The sequence below is a fragment of the Aotus nancymaae genome, unplaced genomic scaffold, assembly GCF_030222135.1.
Source record: "Aotus nancymaae isolate 86718 unplaced genomic scaffold, 86718_ANA_hifiasm-v0.15.2.pri h1tg000032l_0, whole genome shotgun sequence".
Classification (NCBI taxonomy): Eukaryota; Metazoa; Chordata; class Mammalia; order Primates; family Aotidae; genus Aotus; species Aotus nancymaae.
Genome location: NW_026988445.1, coordinates 27,834,184 through 27,847,962, shown reverse-complemented (window position 1 = coordinate 27,847,962; position 13,779 = coordinate 27,834,184). Strand labels below are relative to the sequence as shown.

Here is a 13,779-nt window from a genome sequence, read left to right as displayed (position 1 = left end):
AACACTGTCACTGTAGTAACTAACTCATCAACTTTATCAGGTACACTTTTTATCCTCCTGATCCATCAATTTTTACAACCACTTCCCAATTCTATATCTGCTCACTTTGGTACTGAGTTAGGTTCAGAGACCACAGTCACAAAATCATCATCCTGCCCATGTTACTAAATTGATCCTAATCAGTAACTTTGTGAAGTTAAATCTTATTAGCCTTATTTTCCAAACAAAAAATTAAGTTTTAACAGTCTTGTCTAAAATTTTAGTAAAAGCAAAATGGTAAAGTGTTATTTTAATAACACTTTTGATAATAGAGTAAATGATAGTGTATGAATAAGAAATGTAGAAAAGAGTTAAGCACTGATATATTCTTTTGTATACTTCCAAAAGTATACAGATATATTTAGGCTTTTAGTATGTATACAGTTCTGGATGTGGATCCCCAAACTCCTATCCTGCCTGCCCACCCTTCCCTCACCCTCATCTAGCCTAGACCTTTTCTTCCCTGATAATACTGAGCTTTTCAGTTTGTATCTCCACCCCATGGCCCATAAACATTAAGTTGGGCTAATTCCTATGTATCTTTTCAGATCTGAACTTAAAATGTCATTTTTCCTACAAAACCTCTGACTCTTATAGACTAGTCAGGTTCTCCTGCTATATACTTACATATTTCTCTTTGTACCTTTCTATCGAGTATATTTTATAACTGTAATCCTTCCTTGCATTTCTCACTAAACTTTCAGATTCTTGACAGCAAAGATCACGGCTTCCTCACTCATTTTAAAAATCTTTAGCATATAGTCCATGGCCCAACACAGTATTTATTGTCTGGCTAGATAAATGGAACTTTCCCCATGTCAGTATATATTCTTTGAAAATATCATTACTGGATTTATAACATCTATTGAAGTACAATTCATTTTACCGTTTGTGTTTACAAAGCTGGATTTATGTCAGATCTTAAGACTCTAAAATCCTTTACTATTCCTGTAATAACATACTACTCTTCTGAACAACTAGTTTTCATTTGTATTTATGACTGTAAGAAAAAAACAGTATTCTTAAAATGAAAAACAGCATACTTATATTTGCCATTGGTATGTGCATTTCTGAATACCTCTAGAATCTGGTGTTTGGAAATTCTGTATGACTTTAGTGTAATATCATTGAAGACTTAGAGAGGGTTAGTGAGGGTTAGAAAAACTCTTTATTTTTAACATTCTGCCCAGTCTTCAATTTTTACGTGTCATAAACTAAATGTGTATCTCTCACCTATCTTCTATTTATTTCAGTTCATGAAATAAGGTTGGACTCTATTTTTTCTCAGTGGGGAACCCGTCATCTCGTCTTCATTTATTTGATATTCCATTTTTTCCCCCCCACTGTTTGTGGATAACACATATACATATTTGGGTTTGTAGGATTTAGTCTTTTTTTTTTTTTTCCCCTTTGACTTTTCTGTATTCTAGCATTAACACCACATGGCTTTAATTAGAGAAATTTGATAAAATTTTTAACTGCTAATAGAGCAACATTTCCCTTATTTTTTAATAAAAATGTTCTTAGCTACATTAGTGCGTTCTTTTTAAAAATTGTAAAAAAAAATACATAATATGAAATTCTCTTACATTTTTAAGGGTATAATAGAGTATTTTTAACTATATGTGCATATTGTTGTATAGCAGATCTCTAGAACTTTGTCATCTGGCATGAGTGAACCTCTGTTGCCATTGAATAGTACTTCCCATTCCCCTATCCCCTGACCCTAGAAACCACCATTCTACTTTCTGTTTCTGTGAATTCAGCTACTTTAGACAGGTCACATAAGTGGAATCATACAATGTGTGTCCTGTTACTGTCTTATTTCTCTTAGTATAATGTCTTCAAAGTTTATCCATGTTGTAGCATATTAGAGGATTTTCTTCTTTTTTTTAAGGGTGAATAATACTCCAGTGTATGTATATAATACATTTGCCTTCGTTCATTTTTCTGAGCCAGGGTCTTGCTCTGTCACCCAGGCTGGAGTGCAGTGGTGTGATTGTGGCTTACTGCAGCCCAGAACTCAGGCTCAGGGGATCCTCCCAGCTTAGCTTCCCCAGTAGCTGGGACTACAGGCACACATGCAACTAATTAAAAAAATTTTTTTTGGCAGAGACATGGTTTCTCCATGTTGCCAGGGCTTGCCTGGAACTCCTGGCCTCAAGCAATCTTCCTACTTTGGCTGGAATTACAGGCATGAGCCACACGCCTGGCCAGTACATTTATTTTATCCATTCATCTGCTGATGGATATTTAGGTTGTTTCCATCTCTTGGCTATTGTGAATAATGCAACAATGACCATGAGAGGGCAAATATTTATTAAAGTTCCTCATTTCACTTTGTTTGAATAAGTATCCAGAAGTGTGATTGCTGGCTCATATGGTAGTTCTATTTTTAATATTTTGAAGAATCTCCATACTGTTTTCTATAGCAGCCACATTATTTTACATTTCCAACAATAGTGCACAAGGTTCTAATTTCTTCATATCCTTGCTGACACTTATTTTTCTTTTCTGTTGTTTTTTTAAAAATAACGGCCACTTTGGGAGGCCGAGGCGGGTGGATCACGAGGTCAAGAGATCGAGACCATCCTGGTCAACATGGTGAAACCCCGTCTCTACTAAAAATACAAAACATTAGCTGGGCACAGTGGTGCGTGCCTGTAATCCCAGCTACTCAGGAGGCTGAGGCAGAAGAATTGCCTGAACCCAGGAGGTGGAGGTTGCGGTGAGCCAAGATCGCGCCATTGCACTCCAGCCTGGGTAACAAGAGCGAAACTCCGTCTCCAAAAAAAAAAAAAAAAATTAACGGCCATCCTGGCAGGTGTGAGGTGGTGTTTCATTGTGGTTTTGATTCACACTTCCCTGATATTTAGTAATGCTAAGCATTTTTCAAATACTGATGTCATTCATATGTCTTCTTTGAAGAAATGTCTATTCAAGAGTTTTGCCAAGTTTTTAATTGCGTGTTTTTTGTTTATGCTATTGAGTTGTAGGAGTTCCTTATACATTTTGAATGTTAATGCCTTATCAGACATATGGTTTGCAAATATATCCTCTCATTCTGTAGTTTGCTGTTTCATTCTGTTGTTTGCTGTGCAGAAGCTTTTTATGTTGATGCAGTTCTACTCATCTATTACTGCTTTTGTTATCATTAAGAAATCATTTCTAAGGACCAAGTTATGAAGCTTTTCTCTTGTGTTTTTTTTCCTAGGAGTTTGTAGTTTCAGGTCTTACATTTATTCTTTGATCCATTTTGAGTTGGTTTTGTGTGTGGTGTAAAATAAGGCTCCAATTTGTTTCTTTTGCATGTTGATACCCAGTTTCCCCACACCATTTGTTAAAGAGCCTATCCTTCCACATTGTGTTAGTCATGGCACCCTTGTCAAAGATCATTTGACCATATAGATATGGTTTTATTATCTGGGCTCTCTGTTCTGTTCCATTAGTCTATATGTCTTTATGCCAGTACCAAACTGTTTTTAATTACTGAAGTTTTAGAATGCATTTTGAAGTCAGGAAGTATGAAGCCCTCAGCTTTTTGCTTTCTCAAGATTGTTTCTGCTGTTTGGGACTCTTGATGGTTTCTGTACAAATTTTAAGATTTTTCTTTTTCTGTTTCTGCAAAAATGCTGTAGGATTTTGATAAGGATTGCATTGTATCTTTAGCTTACTTTGCAGTATTGACATCTTAACAATTAAATCTTCCAGTGCATGAACATGGGATGTCTTTCCATTTATTTGTATCTCCTTTAATTTCTTTCAGCAATGTTTTATAGTTTTCAGTGTATAAATCTTTCATTTTATTTGTTGTTTATTCCTAAAGTAACTTACTCTTTTTGATGCTCTTGTAAATGGGATTTGCCTTAGTTCCTTTGGGCTGCTACAATAAAATATCATAAACTGAGTAGCTTATAAACAGTAGAAATTTATTTCTCACAGTTCTGAAGGCCAGATGTTTAAGTTCAAGGTGCTGGCAAATTCAGTTTCTAGAGAGGTTCCTCTTCAAGGTTCATAGATGTCTTTTCCCTGTATTGTCACATAGTAGAAGGGCCAAAGCAACTCTCTGAGGACTTTTCTATAAGTGTACTAATTTAATTTATGAGTTCTATCATGACTTCACAGAGACCCACTTCCTAATACCATCATCTTTGGGGTTAAGCGACCCAAAACATTTATTCTTTTGTAGACCTATTATCTGCAAACATTAACAATTTTGTCTCTTAATTTCTGTATTATTTATGTATTATTTTGAAAATGTATGTATTATTTCTCTATGTTTTTAAGCAACGTTTAATATGATAGCAAATATAATACCTTTTTTTCTGATTTTAATGGATACACCTATCTACTGTTAAATATGATTTGTATATGTACTTTATTCTGCTGTGTATGACCATCCACAATATAGACTAAGGTTATTTTTCTTTCTTACAGCTAACTACTTTCATTGTCACAACCATGGCCACTACACTCACACTCACATACAGAGACACATGTGCCTGTGTACACATATACCTCGCTCCCACTGTGTTCCAGATATATTGAACTCCCTGTAGTTTCCCAAGTACTAATGCTATCCTTTGCTTTTATATTACCTGTAGCTCTTTCCTTCTTGCCCTTTTGCCCCTACTGCTAGGAACACCTCATATCCTTGCTTGTCTCTTCCTCATCCTGGTAAGTACTAACTCATTTTGCACATCTACATTCAAGAATTACCTTTCTCTTTGGGTCCCCATCAAAAACTATTATAATTGTTAGAACACCACTGTACTCTGTGTATACTTCTATCATTTTACTTGTAACACTTTATTATACTTATTCACAATAGCAAGGTTCCCCATCAGACTGTAGGTTCTTCCTAAGCCATTCCTTATTTAAACTTTAGTAGCACACATGTATTAGACATTTAATTAGATATTTATTAGTAAATAATCAGTTTGTGAAAATTGTTTGTTTTTTTTGTATGAGTAGTCTATGTACTTTTAAAAGATTAATTTACTTCTTTCATAGGGGTCTCCATTCTGTTTTTCAAATTCATTACGTTTTTAAACATTACTTAGGAAATGGAAGATTGGATGCCCTCTTTCAATTAGTCAGGTACTTTGGCCTGATGCTCTTTTGCAGAATTCACCCAACCCCCACCCCCACCAAATGGTGTAGGGTTATAGAGTATCGTCAATTATGGTGAATTAGGTAATTTGGGTCAGTAGTCCAGCTAACTACTACTAATAAAGCTGTAAGAGACTTTTGTTTGTTTTTGCTTTTTAAAAGGCATCAGAGAGCTGATAAGGCTAAGATTTATGGGGCCAAAACTTTATTGAAGAAAGAAACCCAGAGAGTGAACCTACTTTTCTCTTTGGGTTACCTGCCAGTTGTTGAAGTAGTATTGGAGATGGAGAGATTTTGAGTAGCTCCCAGAACTGGGAGTCATATTTTGGAATCTTGGATCTGCCAAAGAGGAGACATGGTAAACCACTACCTTTTGGTATTGGTAGCTTAAAGGACTATACCATATAAGAAAGAGTAAACAGGAAATAGATTTGCCTTGAGAGGACTGACGTATAACTATAAATTATTTCAGTCCTGAAATTGAGTGAAGGTTATTTGCTAGTCTCCTAGGAGCTTGCTAAAAGCAAATGTAAATTCTCTCCTCGGAGTTTGCTAAAAGCAAATGTAAATTCTCTCTAAAAGAAGATTATATCTTCCTAGGCTTCATATTATCTTAGTTTTCATGTTCTGTGTCCAGGACTTGTTAAAAATGAGTTCACCAAAATTCAACACAATGTGGCCAAAATCGTAGAGGGAAAAAACAGACAATAGAATCATATTCATAGGAGCTCTAGATAAGAGTTTTCAGACAGTGATGAAAAGAACTGTGCATTAATTAGGATGTTCAAGTATGTTAAGATTGGGTGATTCTGCAGAGAGAAAGTATGAAAAAGAACTAAATGGACAATAGTTTTCATTTGTAGTCAAGGTAAAATGAAAAAGAACCACATGGAAATTCTAAAAATTGAAAATAAAACATTTGAAATTATGAGTTCTAACAGGTGGTTTTAATAGCAAACTAGGCCTCACATTAGAGAAAATTAGTGAACTCAAAAATAGAGCAGAACATTTATAATGAAACATGCAAAGATAAGAGGATAGAAAATAAAACTAAGAATAGAATGTAAGATAAACAATGCAGTGAGAATGTCTTACATATGTAAAATTGGAGGCCCAGGAGGAGAGGAGAGCTAGAGCAGCAAGTATTTGAAAAGATAATGATTGAAATTTAAAAAGTAAATGGCTGAAGATATCAAACTATAGTTTCAAAAGTCCTATAAATCTCAAGTAGGAAAAATAATGAAGAAAATCCCTAATCTTATTAGACTGTTAAAAACCAAAGATAGGGCTGGGCATGGTGGCTCACGCCTGTAATCCCAGCACTTTTGGACGTCAAGGTAGGTGAATCACGAGGTCAAGAGATTGAGACCATCCTGGCCAACATGGTGAAACCCCATCTCTACTAAAAATACAAAACTTTGCTGGGTTTGGGCACGTGCCTGTAATCCCAGTTACTTTTGGGAGGCTGAGGCAGGAGAATCGCTTGAATTGGGGACGTGGAGGTTGCAATGAGCTGAGATTGCGCCACTGCACTCCAGCCCGGCGACTGAGTGAGACCTCGTCCGAAGAAACAAAAACAATAAAAAAACAAAAACACAGACAACAAAGATAGTAGGAAAATCCCCAATGTAGATAGAGGAAAAAAATGTACTTTGCTTTCAGAGCAGCAACAAGTAGACCAAAAGGTAATGTATCAATATGTGGAATGGAATAATAATGAAATATAATGGAACGATGTTCCCAAATAATGGAATGATGATGATAGAATGATATCCCCAAAGATCTGAAAGAAAACAAATGCTAAGAAACAAGTATTTCCCACAAATAAAAGTAAAATGAAAATATTTTTAGTAATGAAATTGATAGAGGCTGGGCGTTGTGTCTCATGCCTGTAGTACCAGCACTTTGGAAGACTGAGGCAGGAGGATTATTTGAGCCCAGGAGCTTGAGACCAGCCTGTTTCCCCTACCCTGCAAAAAGTTGATAGAATTTGTCATTAGCACACCTGTAATAACTAACCTAGTATTCTTTAGACAGAATAAGAATAATCTCAGATAGGAGGATAGGTACAGAAAGGAATGAAAATCAAAATGGTTAAATGAACCAATAAATAAAAATAAGCATTGATTTTTAAATATAATTTTATGGTTTAATTATATAAAGAATGAAAAGTATCTGAAGTAATAACATAAATTGAGTTCACGACAAAAATGGAGTGAATTTTTTGGGAGGTTGCTGTAGACGTTGCTAAGTCAAGGTTAAATATTATAATTTCAATTATAATATTTCAGTTACTGAAAGGATAGAGTATGGTGGCTACCAGGCTAATTGGAGGAGAAATGGAAGTATTAAAAAAATTATTCTGGCATATATTATATAAGTGTACCGTATAAAGTTAGGGATATACATATAAATAATTACAAAAAAGATGACTGAAAAGCCAACAGGAAAATTTAAATGGAATTCTGAGAAAACATAAAATAATTTTTTAAAAAGCAGGCAGGAAAGGAGAAAAAGAGATAAATATATAGGTTGAAAATAAATAGACTGAAAAAGATTGATCATGGAAAGAGTAAGCATAAGAAGGATGGATTGCTGTATTATTTCAGATTAAATGTATTATCAGAGACTATTAGGATACTTTATAATGAGAAAAGTATTTAACAGGACGATATAGTAGTCATCAACACATATAACAGAAGTAAAGGGATAAAAATGGGCAATTTCACAACCATATTTGGAGATACAAAAATTCTCAGCACTTGGTAGAGCAGCTACACAAAAAATCAGCTAAGACATAGAATAACATGATCAACCACCTTGATATACCTGATATTTATAGAATACTGCACTCAAAAGTGGCATAACAGACATTTTCAAGTACACATGGTACATTGTTCAGGATAGAGCATATTCTTGGTCATAAAAAAAATTCTCAATACATTTTGGAAGATTAAAGTTATACAGTGTGTGTTCTGTAATCACAGTAGAATTAATTAGAAGTCAGTAACAAGACAATAGAAAAATGCCATTTACTGGAAATTATAAACAACATTATTATAATCATTACCTCAAAAATAAAACAAGAGCCATTAGAAAATAATTTTAAATAAACAGTAATGAAAATAAACATATCAAAATGTGTGAGGTGTAGCTAAATGAGTGCTTATAGGGAAATTTATAGCCTTAAATACCTGTTTTTAAAAAGAAGGAAGTTCTCACATCATTAACTTAAGCTTCCATCTTAAGAAACCAGAAAAGTAAATGAAACCCAAAGAAACCAGAAAGAAACAATACCAATCAGAAATCAGTGAAATAGAAAAACAGAATAGTAGAGAATAATCAATAAAACCAAAACTACTTCTTGGAAAAAAAATTAATAGAATTGAAAAACGTTTTCGGATATTGTTAAAGAAAAAGAAGGAAGACGCCAATTACTGACACTGTCCTAAGAAAACATTAGAAAACCCATTAGCAAGGAATGGAAGTGAATTAGTAATTAAGAACCTTTCCTCAAAGTTTCCAAGCCCAGACAGCCTTATTGGTGAGTTCTATCAAACATTTAAGGAAGAATTTTGACCAGTCCTATAGAAGCTGTTTCAGAAAATAATGAGAAGGGAATACTTCTCAACTTACTTTATAAGGCCACTGTCACCTTCATTTCAGAAACCAGACAAAACTATTTTAAGAGACAACTATAGCCCAATACACTTGTGAATTATATGCAAAATTTGTTAACAAAATATCAATAAATTAAAAGGTAAAAAGGATAATACATTGTGACCAAATGAAGCTGATCTCAAGAATTAAAAGTTGCATTACCATCTGGAAACTGTTAACCTAAGTTCACCTTAATAATATAATAAAGGTAAAAAACTGTGTGATCATTTTATACAGATATAGAAAAATAATTTGACAATTTTTATTTTTATTTTTTTTTCGAGACAGAGTGTTGCTCTTTTGCTCTGGCTGGAGTGCCATGGCATGATCTCAGCTTACTGCAACCTCCACCTCCCAGGTTCAAGTGATTCTCATGCCTCAGCTCCCGAGTAGCTGGAATTACGGGTTCCCACCAGCACGCCCAGCTAATTTTTGTATTTTTAGTAGAGACAGGGTTTCACCATGTTGGCCAGGCTGGTCTCTAACTCCTGATCTCAGGTGATCCACCCGCCTGGGCCTCCCAAAGTGCTGGGATTACAGTCATGAGCCACTGTGCTTGGCCTACATTTAACAAAATTCAACAAACTTTCATTAAAAAGATGCAGCTGGTTAGAAATAGAACAGAACTTACTCAGGTGATCAAGTAAGTGCATGTATAAAAGATCTACAATTTATATAATACTTAAGGCGGTGAAAACTCAATGTTATTCCTAACTTGTGAAACAAAGCATGTATACTGCTCTCTTTACTTTTATTTAACATTGTACTGAAGGTCTGATCTAGGGCAATAAAGCAAGAAAATGATGTAAAAGGCATATGGATTGGAAACAAAGTAAAGCTGCTCTTGATTGCCTACAGTATGGTTGCATGTGTAGAAAATCCAGAAAAATAAGAGCTACTAGAACTAGTAAATGAACTTATTAAAGTTGCAGTGTACAAAGTCAATATACAAAAATCAATTGTATTTTTAAATACTAGCAAGAACAATTAGAAAGTGAAAGAAAAAGAAAACCCTCCACAATAGCATAAGAGAACAGTCTTGTGTCACTTAATGACAATGATATGTTTTGAGAAACATGTCATTAGGCAACATTGTGTAAACATTACTACTTGAACAAACCTAGATGGTGTAGCCCACCCCGTACCTAGACTGTGTGGTATAGCCTGTGGCCCCCAGGCTACAAACCATACAGCAAATTACTGTAAGGAATACTTTAGGCAATTGCAATGCAATGGTAAGTATTTGTGTATCTAAACATAAAAGCATAGGAAAGATACAGTTAAAATACAGTGTAATAATCTTAGGGGACCACCATTGTCTATGCAGTCCATCACTGACTGAAACATTGTTATGTGGTGCATGACTGTATGTAGGAATAAATTCAGTTAAAGATGTGAAAGATCTTTACACAGAAGATTACAAACATTGCATTGGGAAACTAAAGACCTAAATAAATGTAGAGCTATACCGTGTTCATGGATTGGAAGATTTAAATGATTAAAGATGGTAGTTCCCCCAAAATTGATCTATACATTTAATATACTTCCAGTCGAAATTCAAGTAGACCTTAAGAAGCAGACAAGCTGATTTTACAATTTATATGGAAAAATAATGACCCTTGATTTGATAGCCAAATATCAAAAAAATAAAATAAAGCTTGATACAGGTTCTCCTGAGACTGACTGTTCAAATTATGAGCTGTAACGATTTCTTTTTCTTTTTCGTTTCTTTCTTTCTTTCTTTCTTTCTTTTTTTTTTTTAAAGAAACTTACTATGATCTGGAAACTGGGAAAGGTTTTGGCTTTGAAAATCTTTCCTTGGAATGTCTGTTGGACCTCTTAAAAATCTTAAGGATGTCAGTTATGGACTTAAAATGCTTAAGCAAAACACTTTTAAAAACTGCAGCAAACTTTCAGGGGTCAACTTAATAGTTAGAATGGGCCAGGTGTGGTGGCTCACACCTGTAATTGCAGCACTTTGGGAGCCCAAGTTGGGCGGATCACTTGAAGTCAGGAGCTCAAGACCAGTCTGGCCAACATGGTGAAACCCCATCTCTACTAAAAATACAAAAATTAGCCGAGTATCGTGGCACATGCCTGTAATCCCAGGTACTCAGGAAGCTGAGGCAGGAGAATCACTTGAACCCGGGGGGTGGAGGTTGTAGTGAGCCAAGATGATGCCATTGAATCCCAGCCTAGGTGACAGAGTGAGACTGTTTAAAAAAAATAGGATATATACAGTGAAATAAAATTTGACTGTTCATTTAAGTGATTTTAACTGGAGTTTTCAAAAATTTTGTTTTCTTCAGCATACTTCCAAAAAATGCTACTATAGACTTTAGGCCTGTGGTGAAATGCATTTAGGATTCTTTTTACCTTGGGGTGATGGTTGGAGTGTATGCATATGTGTGTTGTGTGTGTGTGATCTGTGAATAGATTTTATTTTTATTTATTTCATATTTTAAAAAGGAAATATTTAAATAATTTGCCATCTTCTATTAATGGGAACTTGTACTTATTTTTATAGGGAAGAATGGACAGAAGCTATCCAGGCTGTAGCAGACAGGCTACAGAGGCAAGAAGAAGAGAGAATGAATTGTAGTCCAACTTCACAAATTGATAACATAGGGGAAGAAGAGATGGATGCTTCTACAACCCATCATAAAAGAAAGGTAGAAAATAATAACTTATTTCCAGCACAACATTCATTTGTTTGGAAGAAACATACTCCAAACTACCATTTGCAGAGAAATGGCAGCCAATTTTCTTAGGATATATAAATATATTGATGGGTTTTATTCACATGAAGCTGAAATATATGTTGTTGTTTAAAACCAATAGGTGTATATCATTTCAGTGATTCGGCACTTTAGCATTGAATGCTGATAGGGCTCATGTGTGATTGATGTGCCATCATACAACTTTATAATTTGCATTTTTTCCTTGTTGTTTTTAATACAGTTTTAGAAACGTTGTATTAAAATGTTTTCCTGATGATTTGTTCTTTTCCACTTTGCATTTCATGTTGTCCCGAAAAGCAGCAATAGTAATGATTCAGGTGTACTTCCTGAATTGGTGCCCTCAGTCTTAGCAAAGTCAGCAGGAAAGTGAACAGTCTTAGAAATAATAACTTTTGTTTAATGGCTGCTTCTGAGCCAGAATGGAAGTAGACTTTTCCTTCTCTCAGTGCTCCAGCTTAATAAGTACCAATTTATATATTTATGAGAAATATAAATTATGTTTTTCATTACCCTAGAAAATTGAAAAATAACTTCCTTAGTACCAAAATGATATTTTTATGATTAATCTAAAGATAGTGGTGTTGAACAGAGATAAACATGCCATTTATCACTTCAGAGTATATTTGACTTAATAGATTGTGAATTAATCTTCAGGAAGGAAGACACAGATTTTCAAGGTATTATCCATGAAATTTGGTGATAGCACAGTGATTAAGAACTCTTTGAAGATAGACTGTCTGGGTTCAAATCCTTCCTTTTCCACATTTAACTTGTGGACTTGGTGAAATTATACAGTCACAACATAAAGTTAATTATCCTTTCCTTATGTGACATTCTGTTCTAATTACAATAATATTCTATACTTGATCTGGGCCAAATGTCTGAGATCCCTTTCTGTCTTCACTGTAGATTTCTTTTCTGTTTGTTGAACTGAATCTCTCTTTTCTTTTATGTCAGTTTAACTTGCCTTGTTCCTCAGTCATTGCAAAAAGAAAAAAGTCTAGCTCCACCCACCCACCTACCTACTCAGAGATAAGAAAGCTTCTTTTGTGCGTGTGTAAATTATTTCATTGAAAATGATAAGAATAGTATAAGTCAGATATGATTAAGTAATTGAACCCCAAATTCAAAATATTTCTATAAATTTTTCTTTATGGAGACTCAGTTGCAGTAAAAAAATTCTAAGAGAATCTGCTTTAGAATGATGTTTATATTTAATTATCTTTATGTGGACAAAGAATACTAGCTAACTTTAATAGCTAATATTTATTGAACACTTATTACATAAGCACTTTTAACATTTTTCTTCGTTTTGAACCTCAACCATGTATGAGATAAGTACCAGTATTACCCCATTTTATAGTTAAGGGAACTAAAGAATGGAAGGATTAAGAAATTTTACCCACAATTACACACAGGGTGGGAGCCAGTACTTAAACCCAGGCAGTAAGACTCCAGAGTCCTCACTTTACGTTGTAATACTAAAGTTGTACTGATTTTTCCAAGAGTTTCCAAGCTTTATTATACATTGAAATTTACTGATATCCAAATGTCATATAAGGACATCAGTTTTTCATAATATTTTGAGAAACAGTATAATCATAAGAGAATATCTGCATAATTGTTTTACTAATAGAACTTGCTTATAAGTGTAACAGTTATAGAGATGATAGAGGCTCAAGATATATGAACCAAGAAAAATAAATAAGCTGTATATTGACATGATACAGTATACAATTAAAAGATCTTACATATTTGAGGTTGTGTTTTTTTTTTGAAATAATTTAAAATAGTTTTAAATTACTACAGAAGTTAGTTCAGAAAAAGAACATTTGTACCACTACTAACTCTATAATGGTCCTAATGACTTAGCTTCAAGTGGTAAAATACTACTTTCATTTTCATAAGGTAAGTGATTCTAGAACTATACCTTTATGTATATCAATTTTCACAAAAAATTGCAGAAGTTTGGATTATTTTTAAGACTCTAACCACACATTCTGAAATAAGAATAGTGTTTTAATAATTTATAGGATACATTTTCTTCTTTGTTTAATTTTTGCCAAAAGGGCAATAGGATTAAAAGAATAGGTACTGATTATGGTGGCTATGATGAGAGTGATCAGACTGCTATTTCTTGCATGAAATAGAGTTCATTACCTCCCTTAGTGGTAGAGTATCATCATAGTGTCTGCTCTACCAGTTAAAAACTTGCTTGGAAAGGGAA

At 34.1% G+C, this 13,779-nt stretch overlaps 1 protein-coding gene across 5 annotated transcripts in view; it reads left to right on the top strand.

The window, feature by feature from the left end:
• Positions 1–13,779, top strand: part of AKT3 (AKT serine/threonine kinase 3) — a 327,056-nt gene that overhangs the window by 175,212 nt on the left and 138,065 nt on the right. For all 5 annotated transcript variants that reach the window (XM_064383667.1, XM_021666932.2, XM_021666933.2 and 2 more), the window contains one exon: positions 11,339–11,483. In XM_064383667.1, the coding sequence (XP_064239737.1) occupies positions 11,339–11,483 (145 nt within the window). The remainder of the gene's footprint in view (positions 1–11,338; positions 11,484–13,779) is intronic.